Source organism: Rhineura floridana, chromosome 16 (assembly GCF_030035675.1).
Source record: "Rhineura floridana isolate rRhiFlo1 chromosome 16, rRhiFlo1.hap2, whole genome shotgun sequence".
Lineage (NCBI taxonomy): Eukaryota > Metazoa > Chordata > Lepidosauria > Squamata > Rhineuridae > Rhineura > Rhineura floridana.
In genome coordinates, this window is record NC_084495.1 from 19549630 (window position 1) to 19575201 (window position 25572).

Consider the following 25572-nt stretch of genomic DNA (forward strand, 5'->3'; position numbering starts at 1 on the left):
ACTTGGCTGCCTTGCTCTTACCTAACCAGTGTGGTGTAATGGTTAGTGTCAGACTGGGGCCTGGACAACCAGGGTTCAAATCCCTGCATTCCAGTCTGCTGGACACTAAAATAATAAAAACCATATGTGATCCAGTATAACTGACATGATTACTCATTTTAAAGTCAGCAAGGATCACAGAGGACTATTGTTAATTCTAGTTGCCAAATGTACAGCCCAATTCTATACTGGTCAGCACAGCAGTGAAATGTAGCAAAGTGGTTTTATGTAGTTTAAGTATTTTAGGGTGGTTTTATTCTTTTTCTTTTTAATGTTGTAAGTCACTTTGAGTTTTCAGTTTGAAAAAGTGACTAAATATATAATAGTAATAGGATAACAGCCCTAAGAAAGACAAGAGGTGATAGTTTGTAACTTGCATGTCTTAATAACCATACAGTTCTGAAAACTTGTTCAGATCATTTATTCATTTTTGCAGCATGGAATTTAAGAAGACAATCACAGATCGTTTCACTGGTTTTGGTGATGCCTGCCTACGATACACACAGAACATTGTAGTGGTCTTGAAATTACTTCAAACACTGAGAGGTACTAGATTGAAGACAGAGCAGTAAAGGATGCTCAAATCCTGCAGGATCTGTTCAGCAAGGTCTCAGGAGGTGCTACAACCACATTCCAATTGAAATGAGGCTTTGCTCACACAAGTTGCAGAGTGGGGGACTTTAAAAATACCTCTTCCACCACTCTAGTTTTCCATAAAGTGACTATTGCTTTATGGGGGGGGGGAGAGAAGACACCACTCTATAACTATCCCTGAAATCAGCTGCTTTCACAACAGCATCCACATAAATTAATATTGTGCAATTGGATTCGAGTGCTACTATATCTACAGTCCAAAGGAGAAGTAGTTTGTCCTGTTTTGCAGATGAGGAAACTGAGGCACGCAGGTAACCTAACTATGGCTCAGCCGAAAAAGAGGATAAGCCCAAGTTCTCTGGAACTTTAGCTGTCAGTATATCGTACTTCCACACAGCAAAGAGGCAGAAGCAAGACTATAATTGCTGAGCAGACTAGGAAGGGTTGACTTCACAGCAGTAAAGTTTCTGCAGCTGAACGTTGCTGTTCCATGGCTAACAAGATTGTCTGCAAAACTTAAAATTCTAGCAAAAAGGCTGCTTGGATTTCACCATGAGTGAAATATTGCTACTTGACAAGGATAGGTGACGGTCAACATTAACACACCAAGTTATTCTATTCCAGTCTAATCCACAACAAGGATACAGTGCTGACGCATTTTGACAGAACTACTAGCAGCCCTAAACAGACAGGCTGTTGTTTTCTCTAAATGTCCAAAAGAGGAGCCGCTTGCACTTTGTGTCAATGCAAGCAGTACAGATGAGGTATAGCGCAGCGACGGAATTTGCAGGAACAGCTTCCACTCCCCCAGACGTTAGTGCTTCCTCAGGGCTGCGGGATGCGAAATCCGTTGGAAGCCAATATCTGCTTCTGTTTCTCTTTTTCCTGTAACTCAAACCCTGAACATGAGACGGATCTGCCCCTGGGATACCGGGCGCAACATCTTCGCATCTCCTGGAGAACGACCTCACATTTAGATTCCAAGTAGTTGTTGGCTGGGGGGGAGAGAACAGGCATAGCAAACAGTGAACAAGCTACAAAACTGGCATATGATTGTTCCTGCACCAAAGGCCACATTTTAAAGAGTATAGTCACCTGGGGACACTTCCTCAAGCGCATGACTTCTCCCAAAGAATCCTGGGAACTATAGTTTGTTAAGGGTGCTAGGAACTGTACTTCTGTGAGGGGTAAACTACAGTGGCCAGGATTCTTTGGGGGGAAGTCATGTACTATAATTGTACGGTGTATACGCAGCCACAAAATTGAGGTCTTTGCTATTCCATTTCCGACCTACATCCTGTGGATGAAAGAAGCATATCCTCTTAAGAAGCACTCTGATTGCCACAGTCCAAGGCAAGATCAGGCCAGAAAGGTCGGTTTCCCCCCCCCCCATCTTCTTGGACATTTTAGAAGGTCCCTTGACCCATTTCTGATATAATAATTCTGTTCTCTCACCTAAATAATTTGAAATAATCCAAATGCAACACTTTTTTATGAAGACCAACTGAAGTGTCGACCCCTACCCCAAAAATACAAACTGTTGAGTTCCCCTAAACTCTTCTTCAGGCTGGATGTTCATTAAAAAAAAACCCTGAAAGGAACATAGAAAGCTGCCTTTTCCTGAATCAGACCATTGGTCCATCTAGCTCAGTACTGCCCACACTGACTGTCCAAGAGTTTCAGACAATTCATGGAGGACAGGGCTATCAATGGCTACTAGCCGTGATGGCTGTGCTGTGCCACCCTAGTCAGAGGCAGCATGCTTCTGAAAACCAGTTGCCGGAAGCCTCAGGAGGGGAGAGTGTTCTTGCACTCGGGTCCTGCTTGCGGGCTTCCCCCAGGCACCTGGTTGGCCACTGTGAGAACAGGATGCTGGACTAGATGGGCCACTGGCCTGATCCAGCAGGCTCTTCTTATGTTCTTAACAGAAAGACAGCCAAGCCACTTTCTAGAGAGCAGAAGGTAGGGATGCCAACAGTAGGTGGACGGCTTTAAAAGAAGATTAGACCAATTCATGGAGGACAGGGCTATCAATGGCTACTAGCCATGATGGCTGTGCTGTGCCACCCTAGTCAGAGGCAGCATGCTTCTGAAAACCAGTTGCCGGAAGCCTCAGGAGGGGAGAGTGTTCTTGCACTCGGGTCCTGCTTGCGGGCTTCCCCCAGGCACCTGGTTGGCCACTGTGAGAACAGGATGCTGGACTAGATGGGCCACTGGCCTGATCCAGCAGGCTCTTCTTATGTTCTTATGTTCTTATAGGTCTCTCCCCACTCTACCTGAAGATGCCAGGGATTGAACCTGAGACCTTCTGTATGCAAAGCAGATGCTTCACTACTGAGCTTTGGCAGTGGAGCCGATTAAAAGATGTTTCAGTACATGATAGGATGGGAAATCCCTGCTGTCTGCAATTTGCAACATCTTTTGCTCTCCCTTTTTTGTTTTATACTCAACATTCAGCCTAAAGAAGTGTTCTGGGGAACGGAAAAAACTTGCTTATTAATTGGTGAGATTTCATTTGTACTAATAAAAAGATATTTTGTTTTATTTTTTTTTTAAAAAGATCAGCATAACTATCTACATTTTTCTTCCATTTTAGGTACAGAAAGAGTAACCCTTTTCCAGAGCAGTTCTTCCTTCACATGAGTAAGCCACAACTGGTAGGATTGTGCCCCAATTCAAACAGAAGGTTAAAAATTCATAACAGTCCTACCAATCATCTTTTGACAACTTACAGCAAAGCATTAGGAGAGTTTTGCCCATTGCATGCTCATAGAGCATCCTTGTTCTAGCAGACACAGGTAAGGACGTCAGAAGATTCCACTACAATTGCCCACCTGCAGGATTGTTATAATAGGTTCCCAAGGAGGAGAGAAATAACATTTACTTTCTCCACTAGTTCAGAGTGAATGTAGTTGGGTTCCTAGTGTTTGTGAAAAAAGGCTAGCCTACAATCTTCAACTTGAAAGCTAGCTTCATTTATTTCAGAGACACTTCAAAATCAGCATGTTTTAAAACAACTGCATAAGAGGGATGTTCACTCTTGCTATTTCAAACACACTTTGCTTTTATCAGACAAGATCAAAGATGACCTGAAGGGAGGGACCACAAAGCACTTAAAAGAAGATCTCTGGCTCACTCCCTGGCATCTCTACTTAGAAGTAGCACTTTATAGGAAATACCTCTGCCTGTCCAAGACCCTGGAGAACTGCTGCCAGTCAGAGCATGCAGCTATTTGGTATAAGGTAGCTTCCAATGTTCCAGGTCCCCCCTCCAGAGGTTATGGAGGCAGTTACGAGAGAGAAGACATTCTCTCTGGCCGTCTCCCATTGGCACCATGCTAGGTTCATCTTGTTGGCCTCAACTTTTAATAGTCACTAACTTGTATCGTTTTTGCTCTACTGATTTCCTTGTTTTATTTATTACTGCTGATTTTTGTACTTTAATTTTTTTAATGTTTCTTTTCCTAAATTTATTTTTGCAATTTTCAACTATAATTTTTATAGCGTTACAGTACACATTTAATACACTGAATTAAAACAGAACATAATATAATGTAAAATTTTACAGAACCAGCATAAACTCACTAGTAAACTTCTACATACAACTTCAAATCAATGCCCATTCATAGTAAAATACAGAATATGGCCGAACACATTTCAACAGATGTCTTCCCGAGCGGTCTTGTAACTGCTAATACACCTTTTGTATTTCTTTCATAAATGGGGGCTGACAATTTTGAAATTCAAAGAAGTAAATCCCATTTTTTCCTATTGGCATATTTTGGAAATAATGAATTTCCACCAACATTAAATGATCCTTATAGGTATATTACATCCTGTTATTGTTAAGGTTGATTTAAACTGTACAGTGTCTGCTATAATTTTATAGAATGGCTTGAAGGTCTAGAAAAGGCATAATATAAATCAGGGACTGGATACCTATAGCCCTTCATATGTTGTGGGATTTCCATCATCGTCTCAAGCCAGCATGGGTAATGGTCAGGGATGATGGGAGTTGGAGTCCAGCAAGATCTTTATCCTGGCCTTTGATACCTGAGATGTATGTTTACAGGACAATTCCTGTGATTTTAATTTAATTGTTTTTAATATTGAGTTTTAAACTGTTGCAACTTGCCCTGGGACCTACTGGTGAAGGGTGGGTAATCAATATTAAAAAAAAATCCCAGATATAAACTTTTTAAATAGTAAAATAAAATGAAACAAAGCCAAGAGATGCCAAATGACACACAACATACCTTGCAAGCATTTCTGGATTTCACAAGCCTGTTTCTGGCAGGGGTCTTTCTGAGCCATGTCCAGGGAACTAAAAACACAGGAAAATATTATCGTGGTTAAGAGATATGGGAGTGAGCTGGCAAGGTATTGTCTAACACCCCTGCCCCCAACAAAGCCAAAAGAAGTGTCATCTCTACAATTCTGAGAGTCTAAAATTAAGCCCCAAGCATCTCCCCATATCCCCTGCCAAGGCCCACTTCTCTTGCACAGCAAGGACTGATCTCTTCCAAACTCATCCATGGTCAAAGTCCCAGAGCCACCAGGAAAAAATATGTCCGCCCAACCAAGCAAGCTGGAATGAAACAGATGCCTCCTGCTTCCCACCTCACCCAAAGACTGTCAAGTGACATAGGGCCAAGAAAACATCTGGAAGGGCATGCACAGAGAAAAATCTGGATTCACTTGGTGCTTTTTTTGGTTGTTGTTGATTTGGTAAGGGCCAGGTTCCTCCCCACCCACCCCTGCCAGTTTTACAGCGACACTTAGAACACAAGGGCTATAGTTGCATCCTTCATTGTAGATTCTGCATGGAGCAGTGGGTTGGACTTTTATGGTATTCAAGCTCCCTCTCTGAACAGCAGGTTGGACTAGAAAGCCCCTCCACAATCAAGATGATTCCGATTCTATCCAATGTCTTTCCTTGTTAAGGAGTTTCTCTCTGTGCTCCTGCCTTGCCAACAAACGAAACATACTTAAGGGGGATGCATCTGTCAAAGAACAGCAGCTGAACTTTACTGAGAGGAAAGGAAGATCCTTTGTAAGGCCGTGGTTGTACGAACAGCAACATCTTGAAAATCGACTGGGTATGTGTGGAAACAATGGGGGAAAAGGAGTTGCACCAGGTAAGCCCTGATTATGCTTGCTGAGACAGGATCCTCCCCTCTGAGTCAGTGCCTTCTATAACGTGAAGGGGATGATGCAACTCCTGGCAATGATGCAACAGTTTAGTACAAGGTGGGGAACCTGCAGCCCTCCAGGTGTTGCTACAATACTAAGACTTCCATCGTCATCCCTGACCACTGGCCATGCTGGCTGGGGCTGATGGAAGCTGTGGGCCACCAACATCTGGAGAGCCACAGGCTCCCTACCTCTGACTTAGGAGGACAACAAAGAAAACTTGCAACATTCTTAGCTGTTGAACAGCATGGTTAAATGAGTCAGAGTGTTTTAACTCAACAAGAATACACAAACCACCTTGCTGGATCAGATCAGGGGCCCATCGTGTCCATGAGAAAAGCCCTGATGGATTGTCCCACATTGACAGAGGCACCAACCAGACGCCTCGCAGGAATTCACAAGCAGGACACGAGGGCAAGAGCCCTCTTCCACTATTCTTCCCCAGCAACTGGTCCAGCATCCTGTCTCCAGCAGCTGCCATCTAGGTGTTTCCAGGAAGCTGAACAAGGAGGACACTTGGAACCCAAGTACCCAAAAGAGCACCTTCCCGAGTATCAGCCATCCTGGAGCCTATGATCAGCAGGTAAAGCCTTGTTGGTGGTGCTGCCCCCTGGGCTGCCCGGTTAACGACTCCCGGCAGGCCTTTTCAGTGGTATTTCTCCTCTTGTGGAATGCCCTCCCTCATTACTGACCTTCAAGAGGACTTTGAAAACATTCCTGTTTACCTAGGCATTTGATGGCTGAAGAAGACTGTTCCAGGCAACCTGAAGATCACTGGATGAAATAATCTGTTTAAGTGTAACTTTTTTAGAATGTTTTTACCTGTAACTGTTTTTGAGAGTGCTTTAATTGTTTTGTTGATGCATTTGCCACCCTGGTCTCCCTTGGAAGGAAGGGTGGGATACAAAATTCTTAACACGATAATAATGATAATATCCCACTGCTAACCCCAACAGGATCTACAAAATCAGTGTCCTGACTACCTTTCCAGTGAAGGGGAGGGGAGAGATTCCATTCTGCCTACCTAGAACTCCCTGTTATTTCAAGTGGCCATGGCACTCTTCTTCACTGCCTGTCCTAAGCTCTCTGGTGGTGGTGTTGCTGTGCGCTGAGGCAGGTGCATTTTAGTGCTGGGAAGTTACCACATTAAAAAAAAAAAACAGGGACACCATCCTAGAGTCACACAGCTCCTCCTGAAAGACAAAAACCAGCGTTGAAAGAACCACCGTGAGTGACAATGTGAGAATAAGGAGGAATGGAGAAGCGGGGCAGGGGGAGAGAGAGAGAAAATGAGGAAAAAAGAGCAATGCTCACCAGATTTAATCACTTGGCAAGAGTTTCAGCAGCAGCTCCTCCACTCCCATGATCTGCAAGAGACAAAAGGAACATGCACCACCTCCAAGGAAAATGCTGACTCATCAGCATCGGGGTCGTGGCAAAGCAAGTTCCGGCGGTTTCCCCATCTGCAAACTTACCATTAAATGATGCTCGATGTCCCAGATGCGGGAGTTACTGTCCCGGTACTGTTGCCCCTCTGAAAGCTGCCACATGTGGGGCAGCTGGGATGCAGGGAGGCGGCTGGGGCACAGCGCCTGTCCCGGGGGCACCCGGACTCTTCTGATCCGGGCTTTCAACGTACCTGCCTCCTGGGGGAGAAGTACAAAGTAACAAAAGGGGTGGGGGAGAGAAAGAGAATATGAACAGTTACGAAAAGGCAAAAACCAGAACGCTAAAGCAATCAAAACAGTGCTGGGCATAGTCTTACTTGCCTCTTCTGATGCCACCAGCCATGTTTCCTGGTTCTCATCGCAATAGACACCTATCCGTCGCACCCAGAGGCGGACGGGTGGGGCTCGGGCATCACCACCTTCCTCTTCTTCTGCCATGCCCAGTTTTTCCTCACTAAGAAGGCCCTCTCTTGGCTCTCATTCTATACATGGCCCCCTTTGTCTCTGAACAAAGACATGGAATGACCTGTTAGTCCTGCAAAGAACCAGCATTCAGCATGAGAGCCTGCACTGTGCAAAGCATTTATTAAGAAAGGAAAAAGTAAGGGGGGTGCAAATGTTGGAAGTGTACAACAGTAACACAGGAAGTTGCCTTATACCGAATACGATCATTGGCCCATCTGGTTAAGTACTGTCTACACAGACTGTCAGTGGCTCTCCAGGACTTCAGACAGGGGTCTTTGACCTTCTGCATGCAAACCATGTGCTCCACCATTGACCTATGGCCCTTCTCTGGAGCCTCAGAAGATTTCTCAAGGCTAAGTGCAGCCCACTCGAAAGGCACATAGTAATCTTTTGGAACGAAAGGTGCTACTGAATCATGAACTTTGACTTGGCCCGCTGGTGGCCTTGTTCAGTGGGACGCTGCCATCACCCAAGTTGGCAGCAAAGTGCTGAGGATTCATGTTGCACAGTAGTCGGCCACTAGCGGCCTACGAACTGAATGCCATTTGTAGATTACTTACAGCTAGCCCAATAACGGGCACAAATCCATCTACTGGCTTGCCCTCCCGTTTTTCTTCTTTTCCCTTCTTTCATGCTATTCCCTAATCCACGGCCTCTTCTGGGATAGTCATGGTGTGGATCTAAAAGAAGACCTGGAGTGGTCAGTTTCCTCCACAAAATCAAGAATCAAAAGGAGGTGCAGCCCACATGCTTCTTTCTTTTGCTCTTGCTCACTGTAAGTACTAGAGAGGCAGGAGTGCAAAACTATGGAAAGTAGAAGGGACAAATTGGCCACCCCAGGCACTGTCATTTCTCCCTTTCCCTTTCCCTACTCCAACTGAGTTGGTGGGCACTGGTCACTAGCCTAGGAAGATAAAGGAAGCCTCTTCTGACTGGCAACCCACAACGGAATTGGTGACATGACAATTAAATCCCCTTGAAGAGGGGCAAACTTTGTATTTAGCTCAGACTTTCCAATATAGAAAGGGGTTCACTGACAGAATGGGAGATGAAGGAAACCTAGAGACAGGACAGAAGAGCACCCGGAAGATGGAAAATTAATCCTTTTGGCATTTGCATCATGGCGGAAGGTTGGAGGATGTGCAGATGCTTAGCACAACTCAGATGGGGGGGGTCACTCTTTTGTAATGTCAGAGGCAAGAAGCAACATGAAAGGAAAGACAACAAGTTCATGGAACAAGAGCATGTGGTCTTTCTGAAGCACAGCAAGAACACTCCCTTCGTAGTGAATGAAACAGTTAACAACAAGGATGTTCTAAGCCGAGGGTATGCAATGTGGCTCTGCCCTCCAGATATAGCAATGGCCACCAACATGGATGGCTTTAAAAAAGAATTAGATTTATTCTCCATGAAATTGTCTATCATAGGCTCCTAGTCATTGGCCTGATCCAACAGGGCTCTTCTTATGCCCTTATATGTTGCTGGACTCCAGCGTCCCATCAGCCCCAGCCAGCATGGCCAATGGTCAGGGATGATGGGAACTGTTGTTCAATATCATTGGGGGGGGGCACACCATGCTGGCTACCCCTGTTCTGAACTGATAGAACGACAAAGTTAGGTTCATGTGCCAACATGCTGTGAGTATGAAGATAAGGAAAATATGGTTAACCACTTTGGCATCAAAGCTTGAGAAAAAGAATACTTCACATCCACTGCAAAAGCAGCATGATGATGATCAAGATAGGAGGTTTTCTTCAGAAATGACATGGCCAGAGTCATTACGAGCACCGCGCAGGCATCCTTGGAATCAAATTGCTAAGCACACCAGGTACTACCGGGGGCTCAAAGCACACCCAGACCAAGGGTGAGCACACACTAATGCTACATAAGGACTTTCCAATCAAGGAGGACTCAGATTGTAAAGATAGCACCCCTTCCCCCCCCCGAAAGCTGAAATGGAATCAGGATACCATCAGAGCCAGTTGGCCCCCATTTACTAAAAAAACACACAGCTCATAGATTGCCACAAGCGTCCAAACCTTTGTTTCCACAGCAAACTCTCCTTTCAGTGCAGAGCACCCTTACCTTGCCTTGGGACTATGTTCCAGCTTGACTCAAGAAGGGAGAGCTTTGTCAAATCTAGTGAGCTCCCCCCACAACACACACACTGAGTAGCACCTGGCGGGCCTTCCCAATAAATCTTCTATGCATGCAGTCAGAATCACAGCACTTAGCCCTTATCATTGCAATACCCCCCATGAATTCTATTAATATTGTCAGCCTTCAAATTGTTCTCTTACAAACAGAATGCAGCTGAAAAGTTTGACAGATTTCCTGTTTGTGCGCAGAAAAGGTGTTGTGGTGAGAGCATGGACGGTGTTGTAACTGTACCACCAAGGTACCCCAGCCCTCTGATCTTCACTGTTCTCTTTCCAGCACTCCTACAGGTAATCCCTTTATCTGTAACAAAGGCAGCCACCCTCAGAACTGGAAACAGTCACTCATTTCCCCACTGTTTTTCTTTATCTGTCAAATCCTGCTTGGTACAGGAGGCAGGAAATGAGTCGGCAAATAAGAGAGCAGCAGAATGCATTAGTGCCTAGAAGCTAAAGAAATAGTTTCTGGATCAGGAAGTGACTACCTGACTTATGACGATGCATGTTATCAGCATGAAACACAGCTAGGTTGGTCTTTCTCTGAATACAGATCAAAACTAGTTTGGAGGAAAATGCACCAAAGCACAGTATTTCATAAGAAACAGCAGGACACATACAGGATAGATATGGATTGTGGCCAACATGTGTACACAGCTTCCCAAACCAGCAGCAGGAGAACACTGGATGCAGAGGAAACAGGAGTGTGTAAATTATCCCCTGCTCCAGTGCCCAGCTTTTGACATCCCTACCCCGCAGCCAACCATTTCTCAGGCCCTAAGAGTATTAATCAGCATACAAGAAGGGTGGTCTTGTACAAACAGTTATAAGAAAACAAAAGCTGATGAAGATTAACTTTTACAAGAGAAACAAGGATGAGATTGGGGACCATGGAAAGATGATACGTAACTCTGAATGGCCCTAAAAATCAGCTTCTATAAAGCAGTTGATTATTGCAAGTCATATGAAAACAATTGAAGTCTTGCCTTTTTGCTACTCCAATTTTTGCTAAACTGACAGTCAAGTGAGATGGGCAAAATTAAGAGACTGGGGTGGGATTTTTTGTTGTTGTTCCTAATCTTGACTGACAGTAGGCAATTTGTGACTCAGAGAAACTCTGCTTAAGGCATCCTCATGATTTTAGAGGGCTGGCAGAAAAGGCATATTTCTGAGTAGTCTACGATTGAGGAAGAAGGATTTGCATATCCTTGGTGAGGTTAAGCTCACTGAGCTCAGACAAGACACATAAGTAAGAACAGAAGACAATGGCATCTTCTGGACGCATTGTCAGAGTCAGGACAAAGGCCCAGGTCTCTGGGAAAGGGTCCCCCTGGAACATCCCATTTGGATTTCCACTAGCAGAGCTCTTAGGACCTTAACAGGCAGAAATCCAACAGACAAATCCTTTTTCATAGCTGCAGAACTATCCTAGAAGCTACACCTGTTGAGCTTCTGCTTGGCACATAAATGTTAAAAGGGGAGAGGGAGGAGATGGCCTGATCCAGTAGTAGCAGCAGCTGTAGAGAGTCTCTTTGTTTGCCTTCTTCTCTCCTGGTGCTCTTACAAGTTGCCAGTTCCTGCTTAGGTTCATCCCTCCTTTCCCCGCTGAAAGAAGCTCTGAGTCTTATCAACTTCTGCCAGGCAGAAACTCTACAGGTCCAACTTAAGCTAGGACTGTGCAGGCGCTATGCTTGTTGAATTGTTGCCTACTAAAGGGTAGAGAGCTTTCCACTTTGCTCACCCAAAGCGTCTACCCCCCTCTCTCTATCTCCCCCATATCCTGGGGGAGTCTCCATAACAACAGACCAGCTCTCTTTTTCTCCACTCTGGTGGTGAACAACCAGCCCTCATTTCCACGCAGAGAGATTCAACCCCTTCCTTCTCTCTTGCCAGGAATGCCTCCTGCCTGATGAGTAACCAAACACCATCGGGTCGCTAAAAAAGGGCCTCTCCACCCCATTCTCAGCGGGGCCGTCTCTCTCACCCCAGTGCTGTAGACACACAACGCTGCCCAACTCCCCTGCCTCCCCCGGGCGGAACCGACCTGGGCTAGCGACGCCGGTGGAACCTAAGAACGCTTCTGTCCGGGCCTGACCGAGCACTTCCGTAAACGGGCCGGAAGTTGGCGTTGTCCGGGAGACACGGGCCTAGGCGGAAGGGTTGGTAGCTAGCTTTGGGCGGAGAAAGGGTCGAGTTGAAGGCCGATTATTAGTCCTTTGCCCCTTCCTCGGGAGTAGGAGCCGCGGCGGGGGGCTCCCGAAATACGACGCAAGTCGGAATGGCGGTGCAGGCAGCGCACCTGGAGGCCGACGCCTTCTTGGTCTGCTTGAACCACGCGCTGAGTACTGAGAAAGAGGAGGTCATGGGCCTTTGCATTGGAGAGGTAGGAGCAGAGAACAGCCAAAGGAGGAAGAGCTTTTCTGCATTTCTAAAATACTAAATACATGAATATTTATTGCTTGTAGTTATAAGCTATTGCAAATAGAACATAATACACGAACATAAAGCAAAAGCAAATATAATCTGTATTCTGTATATTTCTGTATTGTCTGTTTTTGTCCTCGGTGAAAAATGACACTTCCAGGCATACTGGAGTCACGGTATCTCTTTGTCAGACATTAACCCACTTGCCTCACAGTGTTGAGTGTGGGCTCTTGTCTCCTGAACATTTTGTTTATTTAGTAAAATGTTCAGCCACTTAATATAAATAAAAATCTGTAAGCAGCTTACTTAAAAACAACAGACATCCAACAACATTCAGTAATATTTCCTGAAAGCTAGATAAATATATCACAAATAAAACTGAGCAGTGTACAAACCAAAAAGTTATCGGGGTCCAGGAAAGCTTGGGCAAGCATATAAATTCTAAGAAGCATTTAAAGGTCATTACTGTATATGCCTTGTAAATTATGCAAAGGAGGGCATTCCAGAGGGTGGGTGAAATCACAAGAAGGTCCACTTCTGCATTGTCCCCAGTGACCATTTTTATTTATAAATCAGTGTTACATTTCCAGTTCAATCAGGCTTTTATTCACTTAGCCACTGGAATGTTTGGGGTCAGGTCATCGGGAAATAAACCGATATCTACTTTATATCAAGTCAGTAATATTTCCATACCCAACATCAGCAAGGTCTCCTCGGAAGATCTTTAAGATTGGCTTGATCTGTCCCATGGAAGGTTATCACTTTCTTGAATGGCTTTGGACAGTTGCATTCTCTGTAAAGGGAATTTGGTGTAATTTACCAGCAGGCCTGCTAGATTTAAAAGCAAGTTTTCAGAAATAAATTTAGAATAAATGACCTCACATGTGTGAGAGGCATAAGAATGAATAAAGGTTCCCCTGTGAGGGTAAACGTATCCGGGAATCAGTGTTGTCTTGCGTAGCTGCTGTAGTTGTATGCATGCTTACCTGGAGTAAGCTCCATTTAATACAGTGGGATGTATGCCTGAGTAAACACATGTAAGGTTGGGGTTTATGTGATTTTGTTTCTTCACTTATCTTCCCAGGTTGACACTAGCCGAATTGTTCACATTCACTCTGTGATCATCCTACGCCGGTCAGATAAGAGAAAAGATCGTGTGGAGATTTCGCCAGAGCAGCTTTCGGCTGCTTCAACAGAAGCAGAGATATCCTTTGGCAGGAATTATGGGGTAATAATACTCGGGTGTTTTCAAGGCAGGCAGGCAGGTCTCAAATGACATGAGTTTCGGAAAAAGTAACTTTATCCTCTTTGCAGGTGTTAGCTTAAAAGGAAAACATCCTGCCCATAGTTCTCTGCTTCTTTCCTATGCTATTCTAAAAGAGCATTTCACACTGTGGGTTTGAGGTTGGCTAAATTAATCCCTTGTGCATTCTTTTGAATGCATGAGTAGGGCTAGCATGAGCGTTGTTCTGTTTTTAGAGAAACCTTAACTAACACACAGATTGGCTGAGTTAACAGGACGGCCCATGAGAGTCGTGGGCTGGTATCATTCTCATCCCCACATAACAGTCTGGCCATCGCATGTAGGTAAGAGATTTCTCCTGGGTGGGAAGTGTGTCCCTCATCCAATATATTTGCCATCTTTTTAGGGGGTAAGATACCTCAAAGGTAGTGTGTGTGTGTGTGTGTGTATGTGCATGAGAGAGAATTTCTATGCAAGGATAAGATTCTGCAACAGGTGGGCCTTCCTTTTCCTACCAGCCAAGACCTGACTTGGTTGAATTCTCTTGGCAAATAATACTCACTAATTACAATTAGAGTTTTAGAGATGGATGTATCTTTTTTTTTTTTTTACTCCATCATTGAAACATAGGAAGCTGACTTAGGCCAAGTCAGATAATTGGTCCATCTAGCTTGGGGGTGGGGAACCTTTAGTCCTCCAGATGATGTTGGACAACAGCTCCCATCAGGTTTGATTATTGGTGGGAGATGTAGTTCAGCAACATCTGGGTTAAAGGTTCGCCAGCCCTGATTAGCTCAATATTTTCTGCATTGACTAGCAGCAGCTCCCCAGTCCATCTTGGAGTTGCTGGGGATTGAACCTGGGACCTTCTTTATCCAAAGCACAAGCTATGGTCCTGTCCTTATCTCCACCACTTAGCTATTGCCCTTACTTTATCTGACCTGGGAAGAAGGAAGCACAGAAAGAAATGCTGTTTTGCTCCCTAAAATATCTCACCATGTGTAATTTTAAAGGGAGGTGGTGGAATATTAATCGACACTACTCCATGCATGCAGCAGTAGGAGGCTCTACACTGTGCATGACACTCTCCACACACTCCCTATGGAACAGGTTATTTAAGCTGGAGGGAGGAAGATCTCTAAGATGGAGGAAGTTCATAAAGTGAGCCTGAAAAGCCTGAGAAACAATAGCTTAAGACACTTTTATTGAAATGGAATCAGTTCTTTTCATGATCCTGAGGATGGAGCAGCAGATGAATGAGAAGATGACTTTCAGGGCTCTCTTAGGTTTGACTGTAATCTTGCTTTTACTGGCTTTTCATGTGCTAATCCTGACTTTAGTTTTTAATCGTCACACAATAGGTGGGCTCTTTCATCGGGCCCTCTGCTGCTTCTGGAGAAAAGTGGCCCTAGTGATTTTTCCTTGCTTTGCTTGAGCATCCAGCGTTAATGGTCCTGTGGTTGCTGTTAAGGCAGGGAATCCATGAAATCTTGACTTTTTGTTTTGCCAATTTTATGCCTGCAGATGTCCGCACACAAGCGATGTATCAGATGATGGACCAAGGCTTTGTGGGGCTTATCTTCTCCTGTTTCATTGAAGACAAAAACACAAAGGTGAATAATAAACAAATAAATGGTATCTGCTCCTGATGTCAGAGCAGGGATCCCTCTGCCTGTCCCTTCCTGAAATAAGTGTTCTGTTCGGAGCCAGGATTAGAGAGACTAGAAGGTGTGCATTCAAACATGATGCTCCTTACCATTGTGTTTAGGATTTCAACATTATTTGTAAGCTGGATGGTTTTAGTGCCAAGGCACACAAAACTATAGTTGGGGTGAAGATTAGGTCCCTCGCTACAGAGCCTTCATTTTCTTCGTTTCTTGGTGTTGTAGTTATGATTTGTAAACTTGGTTTTAATGATCCACCATATGATAGTGCAGTGAAACAGTATCATGAGCTTGGAAATAGTAGCTGAAGTCCAAACACTCTTGCTTAGGTACTTGGTTCTTTGAGCCTCAGAGTGTGTACCCCCAAATCCAGGCTCCCTATGGACAGCCTTCCCCAATCTTGGGTCCCCAGATGATGTTGAACTAACATTATCCCCACCGATCATGGCCCGTGGTCAGGGGTAATGGGAGTTGTAGTCCCAACATTTGGGGACACAAGGTTGAGAAAGGTTGCCCTAGGTGAACCAAACTGGATTGTGCAAATTATCTGTGGAACCATTTTTAGCAAAGATGAAAAAAGAGACAGGCATAAAACGAGGGAGGATATTATGAGGGTGCATTGGGGAAAGAGAGAATCTCACAAGTTGCTTCTCTTGAGTACCTAAGCATGGGCTGTAGTTAGGGTTACCAACCATACTCTTTTAAGAGTACATGTACTCTTTTTGAGATGGTGCAACAGCATACTCTTACTTTTCACTTATCGAAGCCAAATGTACTCTTTTTGAAATGACAAAATGATGGTAACCCTAGCTGTAGGTACATTTCAAAGCGGCTTGATCTGGGTTAGCAGTACCCTTAGCTTTGTGGGTTTAGTGAACCCAATAATTGATGAAGGAATTTGGCCACTGGTGTTATAAATGGAAGAAACTTGAAATGCAAAGTCGGCATGCACAAAATAGTCTAAGAATGACCTAGGAAGGAAATTAAAGACAGGTGATATTTGTGCTGAACTAGATAATACACCTGAAATGCATAATTGCTTTTCAAGTTTGTGGGTTGATGTTTGCTGCTGTCATGAAATTTGGGGGGGGGTAAGGGAGGGGCTAATCAAAATCTGGACCATAGGGAGGTAAGGGTTAACTCTTTCCCACCACTCCACACTTCTGACAACCTATTCCTACCAAATATTCTCATGGGAGGAAAGCTGGTATTGTTATCAATAGTAGCTTACCTCCCATGGTAAACAGCTTCAGGGAGGAGAGCATAATATTTGTTGGAACTGCGTGTGTATGGGGAGGGGGAGGAACCATCCTGCCTGTGTGCCACAGTCCCAATTCTGACTCTGCATCCACGACTGCTGTTAAGTAGAAACAAAACCTAGGTACGGACAACTAGACAAAACATTCCATATATTCTTGAGTGTGGTGGTGTGTAACCTAAAAAGATTCCTTCTGCATCAAATCAGTCTTTAAGGTACCATAGGAATTTTTGTCACTTAATAGAATGTGCCCTTTAAATGATGGAGTCCAGGGTATTTATTTCCTTCTTTCTCCCAGCTTCTCAAGTAATAGAATACTTGAATCTGAAAAGTGTTAATATGTGGAGTTATGTTATGTGGATGTTTTGGTGTTTTTGGATAAGCTAACACCATTTTGTATGACCAACCTCCTTTTTTTTTAACTAACATGCGTCTGCTGATTATTTCAGACAGGCCGGATTCTGTACACCTGTTTCCAGTCCATTCAAGCCCAAAAGAGCTCAGAGTAAGTCCTCTGTTGAGCAGGAGAGTTCAGCAAACTCAATTATGGGTGAGAATAGCTAAGTCTTTCTCACTTTTCTTTAAACATCAGCTTCAGTGGTTACCTTTTACACGTAGCAGACCTGTCGTGCTTTAATTTTCAACCCTTCATCTGTAGACAACTTTGGGGGAAAGGGAAGAGGTATTCCAGTGCTGCTAACTCTTCTGTCTTTGTCCTGTGCTTACCGATATCCCCTATTTGTGCATCTTCTTTCCCCTTTAGATTGTCCTCCTGCAGTTAAGCCAGACTACCTGCTGTTGTTAAAAATAAAATAAAACTGCATATTGTACCCTTCACAGAAAGCAGGGAATCTGTATGTGGCCTGTATACTATGCTAGAAGTATTTGTGGTGTGATAGTTTGGCATACATCCGTGTTCTTGTCTAGCAGCAGCTAATCATACACTTGGCTACCATTTTCACTCTGAGATTTCTCCATTTATAATCATTTTTGTGTGTGCAGAAATTGCTTGGGACCTTCAGGTATCAAGCAACTAGTTGTTGTTGATGATGATAAAGCAGACTACCTCTGCCTGCTCTCTTCTTTATCAGACCTTGCCATCCTTGCAGCTGGTAGAATGTGACTTGACTGCACCTTTACAGTCCCTGTTTTTCACATGGCATTTAAGGATGCCCATCCAAGTACTAACAAGGCCTCACCCTGATTGGCTTCTGAGAACAGAAAAGATTGGGCGTTTTCAGGGTTGCATGGCCATTTAAAGATACCATACCATGCACGCTTATCTAGAAAAGCCTCGCTGAATACAGTGTATATATGCTGTGTATATGGTGCTGCTCTCGTTTATAATTATCTGATTTTACTGGGCTGAATGCTGTACAGTTCTTGATCAGTCGCTGTGTTCTGCCTCCACTGTGGGAGGCAGCATGCCCCTGAATACCAGTTGCTGGGAATCACAAGTGGGTAGAGTGCTGTTTTGTTCAGGTGCTGCTTTTGGCCTCCTCATAGGCATCTGTGTGGCCACTGTGAGAACAGAGTGCTGGGCGAGATGAGCCATTGGCCTAATCCAGCACACTTCTCTTTTGTTCTTATCCATTGTGTTTTTATGACGTTTTAACAAGTTTTAAACTTGCATTGATGTTATATTGTGAATGTATATGTTGGAAGCTGCTTTGGGAGAAGGTTGATCCTAAAAGGCAGTTTCCAAATATTTTAAATAAATAAAAATTATTTCCAAGTAAGAATCATAGAATTGTACTGAAAAGGCCCAACATCCAAAAATGGGACAGTAACATGTACCTGCTTTCCCCTGTAGGTATGAAAGGATTGAAATTCCTATTCATGTCATCCCTCACCACACCATTGGGAAAGTGTGTCTCGAGTCAGCTGTGGAGCTGCCCAAGATCCTGTGTCAAGAGGAACAAGATGCTTACAGGAAAATCCATAGGTAAAGTGAGATCCAAGCTCCCCCCTTCTTTTCTAAATCTCTGGACCGGTCAGATGGCCATTGGTATTCTTTCAAGTCCAGCAGGCTGGGTTCCATGTAGGACATTGACCTAATGTCATTGGTGGTGGGAAGACCCCAAGAGGAGAAAAGCTGGTGCAGCTGGAGGGAGGAGAGAGCAAAGCCTCTGACAAGAGCAATCTGCCGCTCCCCTGGCAGCCTGCTGAGATAGAAGGAAGAGCGGAAAATGTAGGTGGCTCCACCCACCAACGGCTTGTGCCGTTAAAATGGCACTTCCGTGTTCAGATGAAGGGTGGCACAATGCCAGTTGCTGGAGAGCAACGTTGTGGGAGGACTGATGCCTCCATATTGATTTCCCAGAAGCATCTGCTTGGCTGCTGTGGGAAACAGGCTGCTAGATTAGACGGACTTGGCATCAGGGCTGTTATGATAACCTTAAGAGTGGGCCGTGTGTGGATCATGTGGTGACCCTTGCCAGATGCCAAGTAACCTACTGCGGTTGGTTCAGTCGTAGCATGAAGTGAATCCCGGTGCTGTAAGGAGTGGCAATGTCAAACAATTTGGTGACTAGACAGCAAGGAAGGGAGGAAGAGTTAGATTGTATGCTTGCAGCTCAGTTAATCGTGAAGTTCCTTTGTCTCCAGTTTTTGGAAGAAGTCATTGTGTAAAGCCTTCTTCTAGTCTGGTAGTTTGTGTGTTTTGTGGGAGTGCTGCCTTGATACTGGTGTGTTCTCTCTTCCTATGTTTAGCCTTACGCATCTGGATTCGATCACCAAGATCCACAACGGCTCAGGTAAGGATTTCCAGATGAAGAGTACTCAATGCTATACACCTTCATACCCAATCAAGACTTTGGGCCCCCGACGGTCAGAGGCTTGACGTTAAATGATAGTTACTCTACATCAGCGTTTGCGAAGTGTAGGTGAGCCTCTCTCTGTTTAGATGTGGGCAGTTTCCAGAGGAGGGGCATTTTCCTTATTGTATGGATCTTGGCTTCATCAACCACACTATCCCAGCGTCAGTTACCCGAGATTTGATATTTATATTGCTAATAAGCCAAGATGTTTTGTAACTATACACTCTGCATTGCAGGTGTGATTACTTGCTTGTTATGGAGGTCAGTGAGGCTAGCTCTTTATTTTGCTAGCATCCTATGCTGGGCACCTTAATGCAAACTCTGGTTTGCTTGCTTCTTCCTGTTGATGTGCTTACCCCTGCTATATGAATGAAACCTGCCTGTGTTGCAGCCAGACTCCTGTGCAGAGTTAGGTACCCCTAAGCCATTTAATTTTGAAGGGTTTAGGTATTCCTAACACTGTATAGGATCAGGCTGTTAAGTCACTCTCGGAGTTGTTAGAGTGCCAAGGTGACCCTTGCAGATACACTGACATCCTGCCAAGGGAGAGGATTCCACTTTGCTAATTGTTGCATGTAACTTTCCTTGCCAGTGTTCACTAAGAATCTCTGCAGCCAGATGTCTGCCATCAGTGGTCCTCTGCTGCAGTGGCTGGAGGACCGCTTGGAGCAAAACCAACAGAGGATGCAGGAATTGCAGCGGGAGAAAGAGGAGCTCCTAGAAGAACTGGCTGCCTTGGAGTGACAAGAACAAAGGCCTCATGGCCTAGGAAACGAAGCAGCAGCTGTGTGTGCCTGAGCTTGGCATGGCTTGCTGCTTCTCCAATCTCTCCCATCTTGCAGGAAATGCTGGCACAAAATGAGAAGGACCCTGGGCACCAGCATAATGGTGTTTTAGGGGTAAGGTGGGGTTGGGTTGTCTGCTGAGTGTGGCAGCAAACATTGGACAATAATGTTGTTTCACAGATCATTGACCTTTTTCACACAACGGCCCTCTGAGCTAAGTGTGTTTGGGAACGGAACGGGGGCTTATATAGGCTTGCCCCTGCCTTGACGCACAACTGGTAGCAGCTAACTAACCCGTACTTGTCTGTGTATTAGCCACATTGGTAAGATTATAGAGACCTGTGTTTTTATGCTTTGCTCCAGTTGAAAAAAATATTATCCATGTCTCTATTAAGCTTCTAAAAACTCCAATGGGAGTTTTTATCATTCAACCAATGATGCTCACCCAGCGAGAGTTGTGCCTGTTATCTGTCTTTCAGGCGAAATAAAGTTGAAGAGAAGATTTTAGAACTGTACTGACGGCAGCACCTTTTGAATGCTTCTCCCTCCTAGTGCACTCTTCCCCTCCATGCTGTCATCTTAACAGAGTATCCCTGATCTTTAGAATTACAAAATGATGCCGCTTAGAGATTGGAGCACACCTGAAAAAGAAAGGAATGGTGCAAACAGTGTACAGTATTGTCACGTTCTCTCTCTTCATAATGAAGTTTTGTTCAGAACCATTTGAAAAATCTCTGCTGGATGAGATCATCTTAGAAGGCTTTTTCTTCTAAGGTGTCCTATAGCTGTATGTCTCATGGAGCACAGCTGAGCTAAGTTGGATTCTTAAAAAGGAAGAGCTGTTCTCTTTGGAGAGAAAAAGAGGGGAATCTGCATATGGCAAAATGTGCTTGTCCCTGTTTGTGTTTAATGCCTAAAGTAGGGATGGGGAACCCAGATGATGTTGGACTCCATCTCCCATCAGCCCCAGCCCAGCTTGACCAGTGCTCAAAGATGAGAGGAGTTGTAATCCAGCAACATTTGTACAAATAATAGTTTTTCTCCCTCCAGAGACCTGGAAGTGACATTGCAGTGGTATACAGTTGTGTTTGGAGTTTTTCTCTGGCATTCAGTTACATAAACTTTGCAAGTTCTCACTTTTAAAAGCCAGTACTAAAATAGATCTGATCGTTTTGGTGTGAGTATCATGGGCACCTAGTGAATGGTGACTCTGAGTAACACAGTGGCTCCGTTCTGCTGTGGAGGAAGTAGAGCTCTCCATGAGGTCTGCTATGTCCACTACACACAGCATAACTGAGAAATCTGCGTACATTGACCACGCTCATCTTAGTTGTGGAGACACTTCTGCAGAAGAAGCAGCTGAGTTGCTGCAGGGCATGGTGATGAGCCTAACCTTTTTCTCTTGGGCTGACTCTGCTGTACATCTCCCCCACCCTTTGAGAGGCTGGTAAGGAGTGTATGGGATAGTAACATCTCTGTTCCTGACTGCTGAAGGGTACTTAACTCTGCTCTAGAAATTTCACTAGCTGTTCTCCACACATTTTTTAATCTCCTTGCATCCATAAGGACTAAAAACTTGCTTTGAAAAATAAAATAAAAATAAAACCCCCAACTCTCAACATGCTAAATCCTATATCTTTCATGAAATGTTTTGCTTGCATTATTTACTCGGGAATCACAGGATTTAAACAGTCACAGATATAGTTATATTCCATCATTTGTTTCACCACTTGCCTTCATCTGAAGATTGGGAGGTGGCATTCCTTCATTCTGCAGTCACCTCCTTCCCTCTGGTCCTCGACTTGCTTGTGGTGCTGCTGAGCATGAACCTTTAAAGTTCTTCAGGATCAGATGAAAGTGATCATTTTCACTTTTTCCTGTAGCCACCTGCTTCTTGAAGATAAGAGCCATGGGGCTGAAGAGCTGATAGAAAATGTCTTGAAAGGTCAGCTGTGGCTGCAGTTTCTCACAGCAGCATCTCTGACAAAGTAGCTAGTACTCTCTTAATCCCACTTGTGATCATGTGGAAACTGCAACCAGGCCTGGCTAGGGCTACTTCTTGCCCCCTCCCTTTTTTTCTATTCCAGCTTATGTATGCATGTTGAAACTGAGCACATTTATGCCTGACACAGCAATTAGTCTTCCAGGGGGTTATGATTGTGTGTCGGTCTCTTCTCATCTCCAGAACTGATGCAGGTCCCCCCCCGCTTCACTGTCAAGAAAGTGGTTCAGCAATGAGTGATAGGAGAAATGGAAGTGGCAAAGTGGCTGATGATTGGTCTTCATGGGTCAAGAACTTGAGAACTGAGATGGTGATGTCACTGTTTAAAATGGCAGATTAGCCTGGGAGCCCACTCTAGTGGTGAGATACTAATGACTTTTAGTATCTTTTAGTAGACTTTTAGTGAGCAAAAATGACTTTTTAAAAGTATTAAGGTCTGTTCATAGTGGGATCAGGTGTGACATGCAACAAACACCACAGATCCAAGGAACAAGATTAAAAGCATGTTTTGGTGTATAGGAGTCCTAGAGGGTTAATGAACTAATTGATGTTAAGAGTCTGGCAATGGCCCAGAAAGTGGTGTGAATACAGAGGAGTAGGAACCTCTTACTGATATTCTGAATTAATTTAGGCAGGATTTATCTGAGGAATAAATTACTGCAATTAAGCATTTAAAAGAAGGAAAAAAGGCTTTCAAAACATAAGATATTTCAAAGGCAGTTGACCTACACATTTGAATTTGTTTCCCTGGGTTCCTTTGGAAGGGTGGGATGCAAATTTTAATAATTATAATAATATGAGATACATGGATGGCATTAAAGTCCTGCAAAACATCACACCGGATCTGCATTTTCACCTGCTAGATTGGGAAGACCACTGCAAATGTAATTTGAAGATTTGTGCAATCCTAGAATCTTTTGAAGGTACCAATTCAGCATGGTTCTTTGTGAAATAGCTGAATACCCTATTTTCAGATTTGCTGAATAGCCTATTCCTAGATTTGCCTATTGAGCTACATGACGTGGAGAGATTGCATAGGTCACTCTACCCAAAGCCACCTCAGGAACCTAAACCTCAGGACATTATTGGAAACTTTGCAAGAGATCTAGTAGAGGAGCTGACATTGCACAAAGCAAGGGAAATGGCTGAAGTTGAATGTGGGGGAGAGGAAAAACAATCCTGATCCTGACGGTAATGAAAAAGATGACTGCAGCTGGAAGTGACAGGAGAATTTTGCCCCCCAGCCAGAATGATGAGGTTTTCTCAGCAGATGGTTCAAAATGTGACCTGGTGCTGCTCCATTTGCTCTGTGCTACTCCCAAATCTGATCTCTTGGCTCTTGCTGTCAGATGCATATAAAAAGTAGATCATGGCATACAAATTTGACATATGCCACTCTCAACAGCGTAAGAAGAGACATAAATTCATGCATGCACAGACAATGGGTTGCTTCCATTGTTAGTTCTACTTGGCCAGCCTTTCCCAACCTTTGGGTTCCCAGATGTTGCTTGACTACAGTTAGAATCATAGAATAGTAGAGTTGGAAGAGGCCCATAAGGCTATTGAGTTCCTATAATCCCTGACCATTGGCCATTCTGGCAGGGGCTGATGGGAGTTGTAGTCCAGCAACATCCAAAGACCCAAAGGTTAGGAAAAGCTGGAACAGATCCACTGAAATTGAAGGGCATGACTAACTTAGGTCCATAGGATTGTATTTTGTCAGGCTGCAGTCTTATGCATGAAAGCAGGCCTCAAAGGGGAGAGTGGCTCTTAGCTCTCGGAAAACAGCCATAGGATTGCGCTGTGAAAGTTTGAAGGATTTTTTTTTTAAAAAAAGCAATAAATAAAAAGAAAGTCCTGTGCGTTTCCCACTAGTTATCGTTCCTATACCAAATTATGTGCCCAGAAAATCTGGATTCTGTGATCTTCATAAAGTATGCAAATATTCATCTATCTGTGAGATCTTTCATGTTTAATGTTTAATTAAAGATGATGTCTTTAATGTTTTATGGCACAATCCTAACCATGTCTACTCAGACATCATATTGAAGCCAGGGGGCTTACTCCCAGGTAAATGGGGTTAGGATTGCAGCCTTAGCTGCTAGCCAACACAAACTCCACTCCTGGACTATTGGCACTCCTACGCAATTGTCTCCTTTGGTTTACTCACACACTGCCCAGCCAACGTTCTTTAACGTGCATCTTTGTAGCCTTAAGGGCCAGAAATGTGGATGTTGCTTTTACAAGAAGTTGATTTCTGTATCCAAACAGATTTCCGTCTTTCCTGCAATAAAATCCACACTAAAGGATGCAATGCAGAGTGTTCCTTTTGAGGAGTTCAGCCATACATTCTTACCTTTCCATCCCACTTTTTGTGCATTGAATGGTGCTGTTGTGGCTGACTTTGCTGCTTGGAGATGATGATATCCCTACTATACTGAAACAAGGGACAGTCCTTACTATAGTGTCATCTTGTACCATCTCCATGGGTCATTCCATGAGCTTAGCTATAGCCTAGGGAGAATTTGTTTCCCATATATGAGGTTGGCATGAGCTGGCAGAGAGTCAAAGGGGAATTGCATTCCATTCCTCCGCTCTGCCTTCCTGGGTAATGTTACAGCAGGTTCACTGAGTTCATGGCTCCCTGGCAGCTGGCCGGGCTATTTATAACCTCCTGAGGAGGTGTTCCCAGCACAAAACAAGACAAAGGAGTGCATCCCTTGCTGTGCAAAGCTAGGCTCACACCTGCCATTTCTGAACATGAATAGGTGGGGGACGGGGGAGAGGAGAGCCACAGTGCAAATGAGATCATGCCTTCTTTTTTAACCCTCCCTTCTCCCCCACAAACATGCGTATTTAATAGTTCTTCCTTCCACTGGACTAATTAGGAATGGAAAGACTGGAAAGGAGTAACATAGCAGTAGTGCAGTTAGGTAATGTTAGACTCTGAATGCAATGGTCCCACACGGTGGGGGTGGTGTCTTCAGATCCAGGGTGGGGGCTCTTTTTCAGAGCAAGGGCCATGTTTTTGTTCTGGGCAACCTTCTAAGGGCCACGTATCATTGGTGGACAGGGAGGGACAGAGGCAAAAGTGGGGTGGGCAACACATGAATGTTACCAGCAGGCTAATTTATACACAGAGACATGCATCCTTCTTTGTTCTCCATTGAGGGAGGCATTATCGAGGTCCAAGGACACATTCTAGCCAGATAAAAACACTCGAGGTTGCAAAGATATAGGGCTTGTCGGGTGGGTGGGGAGGCTGCAAGTGTCCCAAAGCAGATGGAGCAGCCTGGAGGGCTGCATTTGGCTCCCAGATAGGCCTTCTTTAAACGGGCACAAAATCCAAAATGGGCAGTTACGGGGGGAAACTCAGCAGTCCAAAGAAAATATTTGGGCAGTTCAAAAATTCAAGTCTTGCAAAAGTTGTATTATCTTAGGTGACTTACGCAGTGACTGATGACAATCTGAAAAGTAGATTAAGTA

General features: G+C 44.3%; 3 protein-coding genes across 5 annotated transcripts; 1 reads left to right on the top strand and 2 right to left on the bottom strand.

The window, feature by feature from the left end:
* Nucleotides 1–446: 446 nt before the first annotated feature.
* On the bottom strand, nt 447–12213 carry CMC4 (C-X9-C motif containing 4). Of its 3 annotated transcripts, none has more exons than XM_061598291.1 (3): nt 11936–12213; nt 4889–4956; nt 447–1628 (listed from the first exon to the last, which is right to left on the bottom strand). In XM_061598291.1, the coding sequence occupies exons 2-3, from the start codon at nt 4944–4946 to the stop codon at nt 1459–1461; spliced, it is 228 nt and encodes a 75-aa protein (XP_061454275.1). In that variant the 5' UTR covers nt 4947–4956; nt 11936–12213; the 3' UTR covers nt 447–1458. The 3 variants fall into 3 exon arrangements, with proteins under 3 accessions (XP_061454275.1, XP_061454276.1, XP_061454274.1); XM_061598292.1 differs by having other exon boundaries at nt 11876–11940; XM_061598290.1 differs by lacking the exon at nt 11936–12213 and adding an exon at nt 6850–6931.
* On the bottom strand, nt 6930–11890 carry MTCP1 (mature T cell proliferation 1). Its single transcript, XM_061598289.1, has 5 exons — nt 11876–11890; nt 7595–7808; nt 7301–7471; nt 7140–7192; nt 6930–7018 (listed from the first exon to the last, which is right to left on the bottom strand). Exons 2-4 carry the CDS (start codon nt 7709–7711, stop codon nt 7145–7147), a joined length of 336 nt encoding a protein of 111 aa, XP_061454273.1. The 5' UTR covers nt 7712–7808; nt 11876–11890; the 3' UTR covers nt 6930–7018; nt 7140–7144.
* Nucleotides 11894–24007, top strand: BRCC3 (BRCA1/BRCA2-containing complex subunit 3). Its single transcript, XM_061598287.1, has 8 exons — nt 11894–12274; nt 13400–13519; nt 13815–13902; nt 15083–15171; nt 16930–16985; nt 18294–18425; nt 19193–19236; nt 19892–24007. Exons 1-8 carry the CDS (start codon nt 12170–12172, stop codon nt 20041–20043), a joined length of 786 nt encoding a protein of 261 aa, XP_061454271.1. The 5' UTR covers nt 11894–12169; the 3' UTR covers nt 20044–24007.
* Nucleotides 24008–25572: the final 1565 nt, after the last annotated feature.